Source organism: Oncorhynchus tshawytscha, linkage group LG07 (genome assembly GCF_018296145.1).
Source record: "Oncorhynchus tshawytscha isolate Ot180627B linkage group LG07, Otsh_v2.0, whole genome shotgun sequence".
In the NCBI taxonomy this organism is placed as follows: Eukaryota; Metazoa; Chordata; class Actinopteri; order Salmoniformes; family Salmonidae; genus Oncorhynchus; species Oncorhynchus tshawytscha.
In genome coordinates, this window is record NC_056435.1 from 60,884,639 (window position 1) to 60,906,149 (window position 21,511).

A 21,511-nucleotide genomic window follows, 5' to 3' on the forward strand; every position below is an offset into this window, starting at 1 on the left:
TCCCACCTTCTCCTCCAAGCTTTTTCTCCCCTCTCAGCTCTGTGTGCCCACTCCCTCTATCCAATGTCTCTCTTCCCCATGCCTCTTACCCCCCCCACCCACCCATCCTCTCGTGCATTATCTTAATCTCTCTGTCTTTTGTTTATTTGGGGGGAGGGGAGGTACATGCTTGTGTCCCATGGCGGCATGACTGTGGTTAGTGTAAATGTTACTGTAGCCCCTGTACATAAGGACCTGTGGGACAGACAGACAGACAGACAGGCAGATGGAAACAGAGAGAGAAAGAGCTTTCTCACTGCCTACTTATTCACAGCAACATGGCTTCTAATTCTAGCCTGTGCTCTGTGTGGAATGTTGAAACGTTTGCGCTGTCTCTCTCTTTGACTCAATTACACAGTGGTTAAGAGGAGAGAAGAAGATGCTTAGAATATATAAGATGTAATATATTATTAGATCCTTGAGAGAGTCAGACTTCGAGCTGGAGTGGAGATTGTGTGTGTCAGTTGTCTGAATTGCTGTCTTAGAATATTCTCAGCTCAATCTCAGAGTTTAATTGTTTACCTCACTATGTTAAAAGTGTATGAGTTACTCACTTCTTCCCCCTCTCTCCTCCCTCTCTTCCCTCTCTTTTTGCACTAGCAACTGGAAATTAGGTCAGTTCTGTCTTGGAAGTCGTCCTGATAAAACCTATTATTGGATGACAGAGAGAAAGTAACCTCTGACTCAAACTGTCAGAATTAGTCTTTGGTCCCACTGACTCAGAATACCCAGCCACTTTCTTTATTTGCCTTTTGCCTTCCTTCTGCTGAGACCTGGCCCAAAATAGCACCAGACAAAGTTACAGCCAATGACCAACATTGAATATCCAATAGTAGGCCTACAATAAGCAAAAAAAAAGGGTCACAAAGTAGTTTGAGTGGAAATTCCGCCCCAATAGCCTAGATCTGTATGCCCAGATCCAGAGCACTCCCAAGTCTCAGGAAGGCAGTAGTGATGCACTTATCTATCCGCTTCATCTAGTTAGGCTCGTGCTTGGCACAATTTTGAGCAAGATGTCTGTGTCCTGAAAACGTATTTTGTGGTTCATTGGAATCCATTTATATTGTGCCATGATGGCATTGGCAGTCATATGTGGCATTCCCATTCATTGGAATCCAGTCATCTTTCCATCACAGTAAAGTTCTACTAGGTTGTTAGGTCACAGCTGCACTGAGGAAGGTACTGTTGTCTAGTTCTTCTTTCTATGCCCATGACTTTGCCTCTCTGTCTCATGCTGGCTGTAGGGAGGGCCACATGGGCAGCTGTACTTGTGTAATACCAGTCAGTAGTCCCTGAGGGTTGGATGGGAGACGGGCAGGCACCTCTGTAAGTAGTAGCTAGTCTAGCTGATGGACAAGGCAAACGTAACCAGATGGCCCTAGCAGCACATTGGCTAAAGGAACTAATGAAGCTCCTCAGGCTGCTGCTGCTGCCCTGGACACGTGTCCAGTGTGTGTGTGTGTGTGTGTGTGTGTGTGTGTGTGTGTGTGTGTGTGTGTGTGTGTGTGTGTGAACATCCATGTTAACGTGATCTTGCGTATACAATATTAGTGTAAATAAGCTACATGCACACAACACAAGCATGTTTGCGAGTGTACAGCGTGAGCGGGTGTGGAAGGTTAAGTGACTCTGACGGTGTCCTGCAAATTGCATCCTGTTGACTTATGAGTTGTGCTGTGTGTGTGCTAGGCTACTGTGTTCAACACCAATCTCGAGGGGCTTCAGTCCGTGTCTGTCTGCATCCTTTCCTTCCTGTGGCTTACTCCATCACTTTATCCAGTTTACCACCATTATTACAACCAATTAATTAACAGTGGCTTCCTACCCTGTCGGATGAATCTCTATTCAAAAACTAGAGATGCGTCCCAAAAGCCCTATGGGCCCGGGTGAAAAGTACTGCATTAGAAAGAGAACAGAGCCCTATGGGCCCTGGTGTAAAGTACTGCATTAGAAAGAGAACAGGGCCCTGGTGAAAAGTACTGCATTAGAAAGAGAACAGGGCCCTGGTGAAAAGTACTGCATTAGAAAGAGAACAGAGCCCTATGGGCCCTGGTGAAAAGTACTGCATTAGAAAGAGAACAGAGCCCTATGGGCCCTGGTGAAAAGTACTGCATTAGAAAGAGAACAGGGCCCTGGTGAAAAGTACTGCATTAGAAAGAGAACAGAGCCCTATGGGCCCTGGTGAAAAGTACTGCATTAGAAAGAGAACAGAGCCCTATGGGCCCTGGTGAAAAGTACTGCATTAGAAAGAGAACAGAGCCCTATGGGCCCTGGTGAAATGTACTGCATTTGAAAGAGAACTGGGCCCTGGTGAAAAGTACTGCATTAGAAAGAGAACTGGGCCCTGGTGAAAAGTACTGCATTAGAAAGAGAACAGAGCCCTATGGGCCCTGGTGAAATGTACTGCATTTGAAAGAGAACTGGGCCCTGGTGAAAAGTACTGCATTAGAAAGAGAACAGAGCCCTATGGGCCCTGGTGAAAAGTACTGCACTATAAAGGGAATAGGGTGCCATTTGGGATGTTGCCGAGAACTGTTGTGCTTTCCTGCTCATCTGGGTTACGTTCAATGGGACGCAATGTTAGAGAACATTCACATATAAATAGACCATGTGGAACAGACATGCTTTTCTGTCAAGTTGTTTCTATCTGCTCCCGAACATGACCCTGGTAAACAGGTCACATGGTCATGATGTCATCACTTCCTGTTACATAAAACACACACACACATTTCCACTGGAACTCTGCCATTGATTTTATAATGGCATAATGTTACTGTTCTATACCAGGGTTCTATACCACTCTCTCTCCCTCAATTGAATTGACATTCAATGAGCTTTCTCGGGAAATGGCAAGTCAATGTCTCCCACATTACGACAGTGAGTAGAACACATCAAAATTAACAAGGAGAAATTAAAAAAAATATATATTTTCTTCATGTTCATCCTTTTCAAACCTCTCTTAACTCTTCTATCTCTTCCTCTCTGATTCTGACTCTCCCTTTCCCTCCCTCCGTCTTCCTCCCTTTCTAGCACACACTCTCTGTCCATGTTTCTCTCTCTCTCTCTCTGTTTTATTCTTGTCATGTTAGGGCAGTCAGCAGAGTGAAGTGGTTGAAGTGAAGTGGTACACTCAGCAGTGATCGAGGGCTGTTCAACTGGCTGATGATGGTGTTTAAAGAGCTGCCTGCAGAAGCTCCCTCAGCCCAGCAGTAAACAATCTGACACAGCACAGACCTTTCTCTCTCTTTCTCTCTCTATTTTACTCTTTCTTTTACTCCCTCTCTCTTTCTTTCTCTCTCACTCCCTCTTTCTCCTCACCCTGTCCATCCCTCCACCAGAAACATGAGTGAGGGAGAAGGTTGTATGTGTGAGGCAGGTCTCTCCCTCCATCACACAAACAACTCTCTCCCCATCGCTCGTGTTTCTGTCCTTCTCTCTTTCCCTCCCTCGCTTCTCTTTGACTCCCTGTTTAGTGTCACACCTCTTCACATTTTGCCCTGTCAAGTTTTCAGTTTAGCACAAAATGGCAGATATGGCTTAGTCAGGGTCAATGGGTCACGGTCTGGCTGCTTTGTATAGATGTGTGCATCACATGGTATTAACATGGTATTGACTTAGAACTGGTGTGTGTGTGTGTGCGAGCACACGGGGGGGAGTGAGTGAATATTCTATCTTAATGTGTCCATTAGTGTGTGGAATGAAGAGGAGGCCTCTGTGCATTCAGGAAACATCTGTCTAACTGCCAACCAGGGAGGGAGATTTAATGTGGTGCCTTACCCCCGTCCTCGCCTTCCTCTCCTGCTTTTCTCTTCTTCTTTTCTCTCCGTCTCTCAGATAAAGACAGGTAGGGACGGTGTGACCGTCCAATAAACAGATTGGAAAGTGTAATGATGTTAATAAATTGTATATAAAGCTCTTGACCTTTTCATTAATGTCATTGTAAAGCACTGTCCACAATCTTCAAAGCTGCTTCTTGAGGTGATTCTGTCTGGTATTTCATACTTGTGTAACATGTTGACATTCACCTGTCAACAACTAGTAGACCTTAGCCCAAGGGTCAAATGCCACTCATGTCCTGTCAGTGTAATGAGGTCAGAGGTAAAAATGGAATGACATTTAACTGTTGGAGCGGCGTTCTGCTCTCCTATCCTCCTCTCCAATGTCTGCAGTGTGCACTTGCTCGACTCCATATATTATATTGGTGTAAGGTAAGCTAGTGGGGGTTTATCCTATTTCTTACACCAGACCATTTCAACAATGAGGGGAAGTGCAGACCAGGAAGAGGGGTAGAGAATAGGACCTCAGCTTATGGTTTTGGTAGGTCTCGGGTTGTGTCCCAATATCTGAGATGGCATCTTTTCCTCATCTCCTTTCCTTCATGACCAAAAAGATCAGACTTGATCAATATAAATTCATGGAACATTGAGGACAACATACATTCTGTATTATCACATGTTGTGAGGATCGCAATTATGAGTAGTATGGAAAATGGAAAATGACACATTTCTGTCTAGGAATACAGACAACTTTACACAGATTCATCCCTGGGACATGATGCTACAGAGTGCAAACAGGTGTGTGTCTAGTCTGGCATCACGCCCCTCTAGTCTGTCAAATGGAAGGGGTACTCTGGAGTCACGCCCCTCTACTCTGTCATAGGGAAGGGGTAAATCTCTGACGACAGCATGACAGCAGCAGTGTTTCCTCTCCAGCCTTTGAGAGAGAGAGAGATTCCCCTCCATTAGCACACTTCCCTCTCTCGTCCCCCTATCCTGTTCATTCCTCCTAGACCGAGCCCAAGAACTATCTACCTGCTGAGCCACATGACATGGCATAAAGTGTCTGTGTGGTCAGCATGTTTGTATGGAGGAGAATGTTTTTAGTTATCATCATTATGAAACCGGTATCTTCTGTATGACATATGTATGATATACCCCTATGTATTAATAAAGTACAGTACTCTATATTCAAAAAGTGTGTTTGTATTGATGTGTAGATGTTGTACTTACCTGTGTTCTGTCTTTCAGGTGACATCCACTTGCGTCCCAGCCCCAGACCTGGTGAGGATTCATTTAACTCTGTCCTCCTGCCTTCATGTCATTGTAATTTGGTTTGTTTGAACTTAGTTTGGCATTAGTAAGGTGTTCTCCACTCTGTCTTTACATTCTGATACTCACTGCAGTGCTGTACTACAAAAGCCCCAAACTAAAATAGTTGATCTCTTTCCCTCATTCTCAGCAGAGTGAGTATACAGGCCATGGAAGAACTGGGACATTTTCAGCTTCCAGGAATTGTGTACAGATCCTTGAGACATGGGGCCGTGCATTATCATGCTGAAACATGAGGTGATGGCGGCAGATGAATGGCACGACATTGAGCCTCAGGATCTCGTCACGTTATCTCTGTACATTCAAATTGCCATCGATAAAATGTAATTGTGTTCGTTGACCATAGATTATTCCTGCCCATGCCACTTCCCCAGCACCACCAAACCGCTCGCCCACACAATGCCATCTGGCCGGTACAGTTGAAACCGAGCAAACTTCTCCAGCGTGCCAGTGGCCATTTGAGCATTTGCCACTGAAGTCGGTTATGAGGCCAAACTGTAGTCAGGTCAAGACCCTTGTGAGGACGACGAGCATGCAGATGAGCTTCACTGAGACGGTTTCTGACAGTTTGTGCAGAAATTCTTCGCTTGTACAAACCCAGTTTCATCAGCTGTCTGGGTGGCTGGTCTCAGACAATCTACAGTTGTGAGGCCGGTTGGATGTACTGCCAAATTCTCTAAACGACGTTGGAGGCGGATTATGGTAGAGAAATGAACATTAAATTCTTTGACAACAGCTCTGGTGGACATTCCGTGCAGTCAGCATGCCAATTGCATGTGCCCTCAACTTGAGACATCTGTGGCATTGTGATGTAACAAAACTGCACATTGGCCTTTTATTATCTCCAGCAGAAGGTGCACCTGTGTAATGATCATGCTGTTTAATCAGTTTCTTGACATGTCACAACCCATCCACCTGACAGGTATCTTGGCAAAGCAGAAATGCTCACTAACAGGGATGTAAACAAATTTGTGCCCTTTTTATGCGTACGGAACATTTCTGGGATATTTTATTTCAGCTCATGAAACATGGGACCAACACTTTACATGTTGTTTATATTTTTGTTCAGTGAAGGACTTGTTATATTTCTGCATAGTAGTGAAGGACGTGTTCTCTTTCAGTCAGTAGTGAAGGACTTGGGACAAGATTCAATCCGTTGCAGGTACAGTGCCTTGTGAAAGTATTCAGCCCCCTTTAACTTTGCGACCTTTTGCCACATTTCAGGCTTCAAACATAAAGATATAAAACTGTATTTTTTTGTGAAGAATCAACAACAAGTGGGACACAATCATGAAGTGGAACGACATTTATTGGATATTTCAAACTTTTTTAACAAATCAAAAACTGAAAAATTGGGCGTGCAATATTATTATTAATTAAAAGTATTATGAATACATACCATGCTGCACTTTGGTCCTCTTCTCCTTCCCCCGACGACAATCGTTACAGCCAATGGAGACAGCTAGTCTTAATGCGGTCCGACACATATTGAAAAATACATTACAGACAAAATACTTTACAATTTGCATGAATGTAAAAACATCAACGTGTGTGTGTGTGTGTGTGTGTGTGTGTGTGTGTGTGTGTGTGTGTGTGTGTGTGTGTGTGTGTGTGTGTGTGTGTGTGTGTGTGTGTGTGTGCACATTTATCAGTTACACATACAGTACCAGTCAAAAGTTTGGACACAACTCATTCAAGGGTTTTTCTTTATTTTTACCATTTTCTACATTGTAGAATAATAGTGAAGACATCAAAACTATTAAATAATTATGGAATCATGTAGTAACCAAAAAAGTGTTAAACAAATCAAAATGTGACTACCTCATGAATCTGGTTGAGAGAATGCCAAGAGTGTGCAAAGCTGTCATCAAGGCAAAGGGTGGCTACTTTGAAGAATCTCAAATATAAAATATATTATGATTTGTTTAACACTTTTTTGGTTACTACATGATTCCATATGTGTTATTTAATAGTTTTGATGTCTTCACTATTATTCTACAATGTTTGCTAAGAGCTGGCAGCAAACTGATAGGTCTGCTTTTAGAACCAGTAAAGGTTGCTTTACCGCTCTTGGGTAGCAGAATGACTTTGGCTTCCTACCAGGCCTGAGGACAAAGACTTTCCTCTAGGCTCAGATTAAATAAAGGAGTGACTAGAGTCAGTTACCATCCTCAATAGCTTTCCATCTAAGTTGTCAATGCCAGGAGGTTTGTCGTTATTGATCAAAACTAATAATAATTGTTCTACTTCTCCCACACTAGCTTTACAAAATTCTAACTTACATTACTTTTCTTTCATTATTAGTTTTTTTTATGCATGAGTATGATGGCTCACTTTTAGTTGTTGGCATATCCTGCGTAATTTTGCCCACTTCGCCAATGAAGTAATCAAGACCTGGCCAGATGAAAAACGCAAAGTGATTGTTTTTGTGGTTTCCCAGCAAGAAATGTGAATCTTTGAGTGGGTGGTGAGGAGAAATGAGAGAGAGACAGTGATGATGGAGAGATCGATGGAGTAATTGACCCTCTTTCTCCCTTTTCCTTCTTCTCCTCTCTCCTCCAGGAGTGTGAATCATGTGATGGAGAGAGTGATGGCGAGGCACTATGACTTTGACCTCACCTACATCACTGAGCGGATAATTTCTGTCTTCTTTCTGCCTCACCTGGAAGAACAGCGTTACCGTGGCAACCTACAGGAAGTGGCTGCTATGCTCAAGTCCAAACATCAAGATAAGTTCCTGGTGAGTTGAAGGGGGGGACCCCCCCACCACACCACACCACACCACACTACTGTATTTGGAAAAAAGCAATTCACACATCCAAAATGTGAACTGGGTTGGCAACTAAGCAGACTGAAACAGGGAGGGAGGAACTATGCTCGTTTAAATGTTCTTGCAAATAGTTTTCAAACTTTTGCGTGCGCTAATGAACATGACCCTGGTGCTGGAAACATCAGTCGATACATATGTATAAAAAGAAGCCCACATACCGTATTGCCACTCCACAGAGTTAATTTATTGTCTTATCACCCCGCCATGAGAGAACTGGCATGGGTGCAGGCTTTTGCTCCTACCAAGCAGTAACACTCCTAATTCAATTTATCAACAAATCATTGTCCTGAATTAAGGCTTTGATTTTTGGAATGGGGCGTTATAATACTCGGGTGAAGCAAATACCTGCACCCACAATGGCCCTTACAAGGTAAGGTTTCCCACTTCTGTCCATATGGAGATAAACTGGACATTTAAATGGAATACATTTATTGTATGATCCATTTTATCAAACATTATACTCACAAATTGCAATGAAAAGGAGATCACATTTAATTTGAAACAGATTTTAATTTCTACACTTTTATAATACCAAAAACAAAGGTGTTTGTGTGTTTGTTTGTTTACTTGTGTTTTGTATCGTAACCTGCGAACCATTGAGCGCTAAGGCTATCTTCTTCCATTAGTCTTTTATGTAGCTAGTAAGAGACCATAAGTCATGCTTACATTCCGTTTTGGTATTAACTACGTTACTGTGTGGTGTTATGAAGAAGCAATGCAAACAGTATATTGTTCTTTGTAAACAAACGCTCATTGTTTTGTTTCTTGTAATCACATACGTGATGTGCATTTTTGCCACACAACTTTGCAGTCAACGTTGAGACAAAGTTGTGTTGTGGTTGTGTGCTTGCTGGGTATGACTGTTGATTTCCTCGTCTTTTTGTCTCAACATCTACCTCTCCCAGCTCTTAAACCTGTCTGAGAAGCGTCATGACATCACACGACTCAGCCCCAAGGTAGGTTGACTACATACACACTAGGGCTGACCCCATGTAGTCAACTGGTCATTTGTTTGGTCGATAGGCTGTTGATCGACCGAGATTTTTAAAGTTTTTAGTCAAACAGTCGCAAATATATAAATCAGACAGGTGTCACGATGTCTGATTCACGCCTGTGTGAGTGGACTAATCCATTGTGGAGGCTGCGGGGATGGCACACCAGTATCACCAGTAGTACATTTACCGTTAATTGCCATAACTTCTAATCTACAATGTTTACCGTTCTCATTGTCAAGACTGAAAACGTTGTTTTCAGATCGCACCACCTAGGCATTTCATTCCATTTACGAGTTGTCAATTTATTAATTGTCTTTCATTTGTAGTGCTCCTGTCAGTGTTGAGTAAGGACGAGCACCTGATTATGCAGAGAAGTAGGCCTAAGCTACATGGCCTGCGCGCAAATATAGGCCTATAAAATGTGCCCATTTGGGGATCTGTTAGAATTTCTTAAAATATATATATTTTATTTGAAAGGAATTTCTTTTGCAATTTTGTACAAACAAAAGCACACAAGAAAAAAAAGGAAAGAAAAACACAGCTGCCAGACATATGAAATGAAGTGTTGCTTAGGCCAGACATGGGACAACAAGAGAAAAACATTGACAGCTACATCAGCAGTAAGTGTTCCTAGTTAGTGTTCACAGTCAGTCTCTGTGCAGACGGTCCAGAAACAGACCCCAAACCTTGAAAACTGCTGGAGGAGTTGGTCCGAAAAAAACTAATATTTTCCAAGTTAATGGTGTTAATTATTTCTGCTAGCTAACTACTGAAGCAAGGGGGGTGGGTGACTTCCATTCTGTGAGGGTTTCTTCTTTGAAACCACCATTCCAAACATCAGAGCCTGTTGTTCCTCATATGACGATCTTAGAACAGACTTTGAGCAGCCAAAGAGAGCGAGATCTGCGTATGGGTCAATGGCCCTCTCAGTTGAAGTCGAAAGTTTACATTAGGTTGTAGTCATTAAAAATTGTTTTTCAACCACTCCACAAATTTCTTGTTAACAAACTATAGTTTTGGCAAGTCGGTTAGGACATCTACTTTGTGCATGACACAAGTCATTTTTCCAACACTTGTTTACAGACAGATTATTTCACTTATAATTCACTGTATCACAATTCCAGTGGATCAGAAGTTTACATACACTAAGTTGACTGTGCCTTTAAACAGCTTGGAAAATTCCAGAAAATTATGTCATGGCTTTAGCTTCTGTTAGGTTATTTGACATAATTTGAGTCAATTGGAGGTGTACCTGTGGATGTATTTCAAGGCCTACCTTCAAACTCAGTGCCTCTTTGCTTGACATCATGGGAAAATCAAAAGAAATCAGCCAAAACCTCAGAAAAAAAATTGTAGACCTCCACAGGTCTGGTTCATCCTTGGGAGCAATTTCCAAATGCCTGAAAGTACCATCCATGTTCATCGGTTCAAGCAATAGTACGTAAGTATAAACACCATGGGACCACGCAGCCGTCATACCGCTCACGGCGGAGACGTGACACATCTCCTAGAGGTGAACGTACTTTGGTGCGAAAAGTGCAAATCAATCCCAGAACAGCAAAGGACCTTGTGAAGATGCTGGAGGAAACAGGTACAAAAGTATCTATATCCACAGTAAAACGAGTCCTAAATCGACATAACCTGAAAGACTTGTGTTCCATATTTAGCCACTGCCCAGTTGCCAGTAGGTTAATGCCCTGGCATTTGCAGCCTAGTAATAATTCTTGAAGATGGGTAGGCAGGCCTAAGCCGCCACTTTCCTTGGGCTTTTGCAAGTGTGCTTTACGAATACGGTGGTTTTTGTAACCCCAGACAAATTACAAGATTGTAAAAAATGATTAGGTAATACAAATTGGGAGATTCTGGCAAAAATAAAGGTATCTGGGCAGAGAACATTTTTATGGCATTAATGCGCCACATCATGGAAAGAGACAGTATTCTCCAGCTTTCCATGTTTTGTTTTAGCTTTGCAGTTCACTTCACTGTAGTTTAGCTTGAAGATGAGCTTTGGATTTCTAGGTGTTTCTAGTCCCAGGTAAGTTAAGTGGTCATGCACCACTTTAAATGGTATCCTCTCTACCATTGTTGTAAAATTATCTGCGATACACATGAGATCACTTTTTCCCCAATTTATTGAATAGCCAGATAGTTTGCCAAATAAATTGATTAAGTCTAGTAGTTTAGGGGCAGAGGCTACTGGGTCCAAGAGGTATAACAGTACGCTGTCTGCATATAACGAAATACGGCTTTCTATGTTTCCTACTTTAAGACCTTGGATATTAGGATGAGCCCTTATTTGTGTCGCCAGGGGTTCAAGGGTGACAGCGAAGAGCAAAGGACTTAGTGGGCAACCCTTTTGAACAGATCTATGTAGTTCAAAGAGACTGGATGTGTCATTGTCGGTCAGAATAGAATTAAGCACATCAGTTTGGAATCTATAAGGAAGTAGTCGATTCTAGAATAAGACTTGTGAACATGACAGTAGAATGAGTAGTCTTTGTCTGTGTGATGTTGCAGTCTCCAGATGTCCACTAGATTCCTGGATTAGATTATTTAGAACCTGGTCAGAAGTGATATTTGAAGTAGTACACGTAGACAGTCAGTCAAGATACGGAACAAGGTAACAAATAAAATCACCTCTAATTATTAAATTAGTGGTACTAAGATCTGGGAGCAAATCAAAAACATCACGAAAGAAATGTGTGTTGTCAATGTTAGGGCCATAGACATTCAATAAGGTGACAGGAAAAGAATGAATGTTCCCTGATACATGTGGGTCTGTAGACATGGAGGAGAGTTGAAAAGGGATGTTTTTATGAAAGAGAGTAGCGACACTTCTAGCTTTGGAGGAGAAGGGTGATTGATAAACTTGAGAAATTCAGTTGGATCTCAGATGCTGCTGCACCGTGGCTGAAGTGCGTTTCTTGCAGGAAAATTGTCAGCACCAAGTGATTTCAAGTGCTTTAATACCATGCCCCAGAGAAACCCGCCCTCCCCACTGCTTCCCCAGAGAAACCCGCTCTCCCCACTGCTTCCCCACTGCTTCCCCAGAGAAACCCGCCCTCCCCACTGCTTCCCCAGAGAAACCCACTCTCCCCACTGCTTCCCCAGAGAAACCCGCTCTCCCCACTGCTTCCCCAGAGAAACCCGCTCTCCCCACTGCTTCCCCAGAGAAACCCGCTCTCCCCACTGCTTCCCCAGAGAAACCCGCTCTCCCCACTGCTTCCCCAGAGAAACCCGCCCTCTCCACTGCTTCCCCAGAGAAACCCGCTCTCCCCACTGCTTCCCCAGAGAAACCCGCTCTCCCCACTGCTTCCCCAGAGAAACCCGCTCTCCCCACTGCTTCCCCAGAGAAACCCGCTCTCCCCACTGCTTCCCCAGAGAAACCCGCCCTCTCCACTGCTTCCCCAGAGAAACCCGCTCTCCCCACTGCTTCCCCAGAGAAACCCACTCTCCCCACTGCTTCCCCAGAGAAACCCGCTCTCCCCACTGCTTCCCTAAATGAGGACCGCCGGGCATGATGACTAGAACAGACCCAGTACTATGCTTCTAAGCTAACAACAGTCAGACTTAACAGCCATCTCCACGGTTGTTGGAAATCAAATTAATACGTTACCGCTTATGAATAAACATAGAATCCACTGTTTCTGCAGTCATTATCGCAGACAACTGTGGGTTGTGATTTCACACTTTCAGTTTTGTTAAGTAGGTGGCAGCCTCTTCGGCCTAGTTAAGACTTTTGCCATGCAGTTGTGATGAACATGCAGCTTTGCTGGAAACCGCAGGCTGTATTTCACCTCCGCCTCTCACATTGGTCTGCAACACATCTCGGAATGTGCGCCGTTGCTCCATCACCTCCATGGTGTAGTCGGGGAAGATTAAAATCTTTTGACCTTTGTATTCCATAACTCGCTGTCGTAGAATGAGCTCCTTTTCCTTAAAGTGATGTACCCTTGCAATTATGGTCTGCAGCCTCACCTGGTGAGGGCTTTATCTGTAGAGAGTGGTGTGCACGGTGAATGATGAGGAGCTTTGGGAAGTTGTCATCGCCCAGCAGCTTGGTAATGAGCTTGGACACAACGTGTGGGTTTACCATGTTCTTCGTCCTCCAAAATCCCCACAAGTTTGATGTTCAGCCTGCGACTTCGGCCTTCTAAGTCAAGAACCTTGGCTTGGAGCGCCTTGTTCTTTTTTTAAAGTTGCACGCAGGTGGTTTCCAGGCCTCCGATCCGGTTGTCATGGTCAGACAGGGCCTCATCAGCTGTGTCCATGCAGCTCTTCAGTTTGGCCTGTGCTATCTTTAGAAACTCAAAATTTGTTTCGAACCTGTCAAAGCGATTGTTGCTAGTTTTTATTACAGCCTCTCATTTGTTGACACATTGCCATGGCATAATCTTGTTGCTGGGTGTCTGAAGAGTTGTCATCTTCAGTACTCAATGGCGCTAGCTGCTGCTTGTTGGGCCTTTGTAGGTTTTGCGTCAGCTGTTCTGTTGGTTAGTGCCTGGGTTATGTCCTAAAAAAACTGTAGATATTTTTGCAAATTTGGAACTAAAACGGTAACAATTAAAGATTTCAAAATAAGCAGAGAGGAGATCTGAAAGAACGCTTGTACTCCATGCGCACTAGCGCCCCGATCTGATAGTATTTCTGATTTGTCTTAACTCGTGTTTTTCTTCACCTCAAATGCAAGTTAACAAAGTCTGTTTTTACATCCATTGAGAATGACAATAGTTCCTCAATGTAGCCTATTTGAAAAATCTTTCCAGCTCTCTTTCACTCAGAAATGAAAGGGGAAAAAAATGTTGTGCTCTGTCATAAAATAGTCCTACCTGATTACTTCTTATCCCTTGCACAAATAGCCTACAACTTTGTCTGTCTGGAACTCACTGGCTCAGGTAACTGAGTGCCCAAAATATTTTATACGATGTTGCAAGTTTGCTAGCATGAGCTTCAGGCTAGACCCAACATGTTTCAAGTTCCTTGCAGACAGGCCATGTGTAACCAATGCGATTTATAGGATATTTATTTTTATCTGAATATTTTCTACATGCAGGGTGCAATGTTATATTGTTTGGCATTATGTAGGCTATATGACAATAGAAGTTAATTTTAGAATTTTGAATAACCACATGATAATGATTTTGAGATATGAAGACTTTATTATAATTTAAATGAAACTGTTCCACGAAAATGTGCATATGGAAATCATAAAAGGCATGCAGATCGGTAGAAATAAATTGGCACTCCAAATGGAAAAGGGTGGCAACCCCTGGTGTAGCCTATCATCTACCAACAACTTCAGGAGCTTAATGGCAGAATCTAGTTAGGCGATCTTAATCTCTGGCTCCCTATTGAGTAATTTGTGTGTCTTAATTATTTAATCACAGTGTGCTTAAAGCATCAGACAAGCTCAGTAGCCTAGATTCAGTTGGTTTTATTAAAACACATAGGGTGTGTCTATATAGGGAAAAATACACATTTAAACATTTAGGCCAATCAATTTGTCGGAAGAACAGACCACTCCAGGTCGACCAAGATTTTTTGGGGGGGACAGACCTAATAAACACACTTCAGAGTGCTACTAGTCCAGTATTCATGTGTGAATAAGTCGATAAATAATAGCCTGGTCCACATCTGTTTGTGTTGTCTTGCCAACTACTATGGTCATATTGTCATTCCAAACATGACAATATACTGGCAAGAAAGTACAAACAAGTCTGGGAGCAGGCTAACTAAATAGCCCTCAGGACCTAAAATGTTCTCATCTTCAGGTTGAAGACTTTGGCTGGCCCGACCTGCACGCCCCTCCACTGGAGGGGATCTGTGCCATGTGTAAGGTCATGGAGACCTGGCTGACCTCTGACCCCAGCAACGTGATCGTCCTTCACTGCAAGGTCAGGGAGGGTTTAGTGATGTATTGTGCTGTGTTTTCTGTTCAAATATGTCCAGTTATCTTACATCTCTCTTGTATTTTTTTTTCTCTCTCTCTCAGGGAAACACAGGGAAGATTGGGGTCATTGTGGGTGCCTACATGCACTACAGCAAGATCTCTGCAGGGTATGTGATGAGTGTGTGTGTGTGTGGGGGGGGTGGGGTAGTAGTAGTAGCCTGTTTATTGATAGACTGTTTGTGTGTGTGTAGAGCGGACCAGGCCCTAACCACTCTGGCCATGAGGAAGTTCTGTGAGGATAAAGTCTCCTCCTCGCTACAACCCTCTCAGAACAGGTAAGAACATCTCCCCTCTCCCTTTTTCTCTTATGCCATGCAACTTTCCTGCAAATTCCTCCCATTTCTCCTCCTTGTGTGTTTTACTCCTAATTGTATACCCCCGCCTCTCTCTTGCGCTCTCTCCTCCCCAGGTATATGTACTACTTTGGGGGTCTGCTGTCGGGGGCGATCAAGATGAACAGCAGTCCTCTGTACCTTCACCATGTTCTGATCCCCAGCCTGCCCAACTTCAAGGCAGCAAGGGGAGGTCAGTGTCCTACTGTACAATGTGATGTAGTACACTACAATGTCAAATCTGTGTTGTTTCAACTTGAAAATATAAATTACCATGATGCCTAATGGTTATAATTTCAGTCAACTCAGAAGATCAAGTTTAGTTGAAAATGAAAGGTCAAATGTGTGTAGGAACTCTTCTTTTCAAGTTGAAACAACAGAAAATGTTGAGATGGAAATTAGTTGGAACTTATTAGTCTAGTACTGTTAGGAGTATCAACATTAGTATTTTTAGAATGAACTAGTATTTTAAACTTTGGTGGGATAGATTTCAACTCCTTCTTTAATGACATCACATCAACACCCTCTTTCTCCCCCTGCTGTCTCCTTCTTTCTCACACTCCTCCTCTCTGCGCAGGTTACTATCCTTTCCTGAAGATCTACCAGTCTCTACAGCTGGTCTACACCTCGGGCATCTAGTGAGCTAATTCATGTTCTTAACGGTGACTGTGGTGAATAATAGCATATGATCTCTACTGTGTTTTTCACTGTGTTCCCTTTCCACCGTCACACACAGTTGGTACTTGTGTACCTTTGTTGGGACTTGTTTATACGTGCTACTGTCTGTGTTTACATGTGTGCTGGTTTGAGTTTACTCCAACTGAACATGGTTTACCTGTGTTTTACTATGTTGAGGTGTGTTTTACTATGTTAGCATGTGTTTTGACTATGTTTATGTCTGCCTGTATGCATAGCGACCCCCAGGGCTCCAGGGCGAGGAAGCTGTGTGTGACGCTTGAGCCAGCGCTACTGTTGAAGGGGGACATCATGGTGAGAGAGCACTGTTAGACACAAAATTGATGCCCAGTGGCGAGATTTCACTCCTCATTCATACTCTACTATCTCCTATTGGATTATAGCTACAGAAGTAAACAAACTATCCTCCATATTGCATTTGAATAAGAATGCGATTGATTAGAGCTTTTGTTGCCAATGTGGTGCAAAAATAAGCATTTACACTCCAAATTGTATTCTCACCCTCTCTCTCTATCCCAACCTTCTCGGTCTCTTCCTCTCCCCCCCTCTCTCTATCCCAACCTTCTCGGTCTCTCCCTCTCTCCCCCTCTCTCTATCCCAACCTTCTCGGTCTCTCCCCTCTCTCTATCCCAACCTTCTCGGTCTCTCCCCTCTCCCCCTCTCTCTATCCCAACCTTCTCGGTCTCTCCCTCTCTCCCCCTCTCTCTATCCCAACCTTCTCGGTCTCTCCCTCTCTCTATCCCAACCTTCTCGGTCTCCCCCCTCTCTATCCCAACCTTCTCGGTCTCTCCCTCTCTCCCCCTCTCTCTATCCCAACCTTCTCGGTCTCTCCCTCTCTCCCCTCTCTCTATCCCAACCTTCTCGGTCTCTCCCTCTCTCCCCCTCTCTCTATCCCAACCTTCTCGGTCTCTCCCTCTCTCCCCCTCTCTCTATCCCAACCTTCTCGGTCTCTTCCTCTCTCTCCCTCTCCCTATCCCGACCTTCTCGGTCTCTTCCTCTCTCCCTATCCCGACCTTCTCGGTCTCTTCCTCTCTCCCTATCCTGACCTTCTCGGTCTCTTCCTCTCTCCCTATCCCGACCTTCTCGGTCTCTTCCTCTCTATCCAGGTGAAGTGCTACCACCGGTGGCCGCGTGGCATAGAGAGGGAGGCGGTGTTCAGGCTGCAGTTCCACACCTGTACAGTCCACGGAGCTCAGCTGTGGTTCGGCAAGGGAGAGCTGGACCTGGCCTGTGCAGGTACCTTTATCAGGGGTGGGATAGAGGGGATGTCGGGGAGTTTAGGAAGGAGGGGGAGGGAGGGGAGCAGGGAATGGTTGTGTTTCAGGATGATATGCAGTTGCTTATTATTGGAGGCAGTCAGATAGACAGACGCAAGCACGCAGTCTCACTCCTTTGCACATGCACACTTGCTCGCTCACTAACACACACACACACACACACACACACACACACACATACAGAAATCTGACTTGTAGGCAAGACGCAACACAATCTGACAAGAAGCAACCATTTTTTATATATATTTTTATTTTAAATAGAATCTTGATATACAAATAAACAATTTATTAGCAAACCTATACCTACCAATATCCTAACTGATAGCTCAGAGGCAGAGAGTAAGCACATCTCCACTGCCAACTCCAACATCCCCAGAATGGTCTCCAGATTCTCCATCTCCTCATCAGAAAAGAGCCACTGGGCCTTCCAAGTGTCGCAGCGGTCTAAGGCACTGCATCGCAGTGCTTGAGGCGTGACTACAGACCCGGGTTCGATCCCAGGCGCACATTTGGCCCAGCGTCGTCCGGGTTAGGGAAGGGTTTGGTATGCTGGGATTATCTTGTCCCATTGCGCTCTATCAACTCCTTGTGGTGGGCCAGTACAACACTTGGAGACTGGGGATGGCCTCCTGCACATGTAGCAGAATAGAGCAAGGGAGAAGTAGATAGAGGGGTATTTACTGAGCTGGTGAATTCAGGCTGAGCTGGTGAAGTCACTTACTGAGCTGGTGAAGTCACTTACTGAGCTGATGAAGTCACTTACTGAGCTGGTGAAGTCACTTACTGAGCTGGTGAAGTCACTTACTGAGCTGGTGAAGTCACTTACTGAGCTGGTGAAGTCACTTACTGAGCTGGTGAAGTCACTTACTGAGCTGATGAAGTCACTTACTGAGCTGGTGAAGTCACTTACTGAGCTGGTGAAGTCACTTACTGAGCTGGTGAAGTCACTTACTGAGCTGGTGAAGTCACTTACTGAGCTGGTGAAGTCACTTACTGAGCTGGTGAAGTCACTTACTGAGCTGGTGAAGTCACTTACTGAGCTGATGAAGTCTCAGGCTGGGGTAGTGAAGTCACTTACTGAGCTGGTGAAGTCACTTACTGAGCTGGTGAAGTCTCAGGCTGGGGTAGTGAAGTCACTTACTGAGCTGGTGAAGTCACTTACTGAGCTGGTGAAGTCACTTACTGAGCTGGTGAAGTCACTTACTGAGCTGGTGAAGTCACTTACTGAGCTGATGAAGTCACTTACTGAGCTGATGAAGTCACTTACTGAGCTGATGAAGTCTCAGGCTGGGGTAGTGAAGTCACTTACTGAGCTGGTGAAGTCACTTACTGAGCTGGTGAAGTCTCAGGCTGGGGTAGTGAAGTCACTTACTGAGCTGGTGAAGTCAGGCCTTTGCCCTCAGAACAGCCTCAACTCCTTGGAGCATGGACTCTACAAGGCCCATTAAAAATCCTTCTTTGACCTCTCTCCTCCCCTTCATTTACACTGATTTGAAGTGGATTTAACAAGTGACATCAATAAGGGATCATAGCTTTCACCTGAATTCACCTGGTCAGTCATATCATGGAAAGACCTGTTCATAATGTTTTGTCCTCTCAGTGTATTTATAACATACTTAAACTCAAATGAAATATACTGTGTATGAGATACACACACATGACATATTTCATGTGTGTATCTTATACAGCATATGTAATGTATATTTGATGTAGAGAGACATTTATATAAAACTGCTTGTTTGGATGCTGATTGGTTGATAGAGTGGAGAGAACAAATCAAATCAAATTTTATTTGTCACATACACATGGTTAGCAGATGTTAATGCGAGTGTAGCGAAATGCTTGTGCTTCTAGTTCCGACAATGCAGTAATAACCAACAAGTAATCTAACTAACAATTCCAAAACTACTGTCTTATACACACAAGTGTAAGGGGATAAAGAATATGTACATAACGATATATGAATGCGTGATGGTACAGAGCGGCATAGGCAAGATACAGTAGATGGTATCGAGTACAGTATATACATATGAGATGAGTATGTAAACAAAGTGGCATAGTTAAAGTGGCTAGTGATACATGTATTACATAAAGATGCAGTTGATGATATAGAGTACAGTATATACGTATACATATGAGATGAATAATGTAGGGTATGTAAACATTATATTAGGTAGCATTGTTTAAAGTGGCTAGTGATATATTTTACATTTCCCATCAATTCCCATTATTAAAGTGGCTGGAGTTGAGTCAGTGTGTTGGCAGCAGCCACTCAATGTTAGTGGTGGCTGTTTAACAGTCTGATGGCCTTGAGATAGAAGCTGTTTTTCAGTCTCTCGGTCCCAGCTTTGATGCACCTGTACTGACCTCGCCTTCTGGATGGCAGCGGGGTGAACAGGCAGTGGCTCGGGTGGTTGTTGTCCTTGATGATCTTTATGGCCTTCCTGTAACATCGGGTGGTGTAGGTGTCCTGGAGGGCAGGTAGTTTGCCCCCGGTGATGCGTTGTGCAGACCTCACTACCCTCTGGAGAGCCTTACGGTTGTGGGCGGAGCAGTTGCCGTACCAGGCGGTGATACAGCCCGCCAGGATGCTCTCGTTTGTGAGTGCTTTTGGTGACAAGCCGAATTTCTTCAGCCTCCTGAGGTTGAAGAGGCGCTGCTGCGCTTTCTTCACGATGCTGTCTGTGTGGGTGGACCAATTCAGTTTGTCTGTGATGTGTATGCCGAGGAACTTAAAACTTGCTACCCTCTCCACTACTGTTCCATCGATGTGGATAGGGGGGTGTTCCCTCTGCTGTTTCCTGAAGTCCACAATCATCTCCTTAGTTTTGTTGACGTTGAGTGTGAGGTTATTTTCCTGACACCACACTCCGAGGGCCCTCACCTCCTCCCTGTAGGCAGTCTCGTCGTTGTTGGTAATCAAGCCTACCACTGTTGTGTCGTCCGCAAACTTGATGATTGAGTTGGAGGCGTGCGTGGCCACGCAGTCGTGGGTGAACAGGGAGTACAGGAGAGGGCTCAGAACGCACCCTTGTGGGGCCCTAGTGTTGAGGATCAGCGGGGTGGAGATGTTGTTGCCTACCCTCACCACCTGGGGGCGGCCCGTCAGGAAGTCCAGTACCCAGTTGCACAGGGCGGGGTCGACACCCAGGGTCTCGAGCTTGATGACGAGCTTGGAGGGTACAATGGCGTTAAATGCCGAGCTGTAGTCGATGAACAGCATTCTCACATAGGTATTCCTCTTGTCCAGATGGGTTAGGGCAGTGTGGTTGAGATTGCATCGTCTGTGGACCTATTTGGGCGGTAAGCAAATTGGAGTGGGTCTAGGGTGTCAGGTAGGGTGGAGGTGATACGGTCCTTGACTAGTCTCTCAAAGCACTTCATGATGATGGAAGTGAGTGCTACGGGGCGGTAGTCGTTTAGCTCAGTTACCTTAAGGAACAGGAACAATGGTGGCCCTCTTGAAGCATGTGGGAACAGCAGACTGGGATAGGGATTGATTGAATATGTCCGTAAACACACCAGCCAGCTGGTCTGCGCATGCTCTGAGGGCGCGGCTGGGGATGCCGTCTTGGCCTGCAGCCTTGCGAGGGTTAACACGTTTAAATGTTTTACTCACCTCGGCTGCAGTGAAGGAGAGGCCGCATGTTTTGGTTGCAGGCCGTGTCAGTGGCACTGTATTGTCCTCAAAGCGGGCAAAAAAGTTATTTAGTCTGCCTGGGAGCAAGACATCCTGGTCCGTGACGGGGCTGGTTTTCTTTTTGTAATCCGTGATTGACTGTAGACCCTGCCACATACCTCTTGTGAGTGGGATAGGTCTGATATCCAAGATGGCGTAGCAGTCGGACGTCTTGTCGTGTTGTGTCCCTTGTATATATCGTATATATCGTTTTTTAAACATATTTTTCTTCGCATATCTTAAAACATTTTGCTAAACCTCAACTTCTAAATACTCTCCTGCAACCCGCCTCACCCAATGTAGCTATTGTTTCTAAAGTACTTATATTTACTTCGGATCCGGATCCCCTCAACTGAAGCTAGCCAGCTAACTACCAGGTATCAGTCAGCAAACCATTGCTAGCGGTCTTCAGCTAACCGGTCATCAGCTAACCTTTAGCTCGGAAAGCTCTCGCCAGTTCGAACAACGCGACTCTAACCAGAGCATAATGGACCTATATTTTTTATCCCCGGATTCCCACCGTAAACGGAACATTTTCAGCTGGATCTTCACAACTAGCTAACTAGCTAACCGCAACCCCGGATGATTACTCCTGGCTAGCGTTT

The 21,511-nt window shown here is 44.4% G+C and overlaps 1 protein-coding gene across 1 annotated transcript in view; it reads left to right on the forward strand.

Moving 5' to 3' along the window:
* LOC112246213 (tensin-2-like) overlaps positions 1–21,511 on the forward strand; it is a 53,070-nt gene that overhangs the window by 6,649 nt on the left and 24,910 nt on the right. The window contains 11 exon segments of the mRNA XM_042324767.1: positions 5,067–5,099; positions 5,278–5,281; positions 7,710–7,887; positions 8,883–8,933; positions 14,744–14,866; positions 14,965–15,029; positions 15,114–15,197; positions 15,332–15,447; positions 15,832–15,892; positions 16,169–16,244; positions 17,057–17,186. Of these exon segments, the coding sequence (XP_042180701.1) occupies positions 7,726–7,887; positions 8,883–8,933; positions 14,744–14,866; positions 14,965–15,029; positions 15,114–15,197; positions 15,332–15,447; positions 15,832–15,892; positions 16,169–16,244; positions 17,057–17,186 (868 nt within the window). The 5' untranslated portion in view covers positions 5,067–5,099; positions 5,278–5,281; positions 7,710–7,725.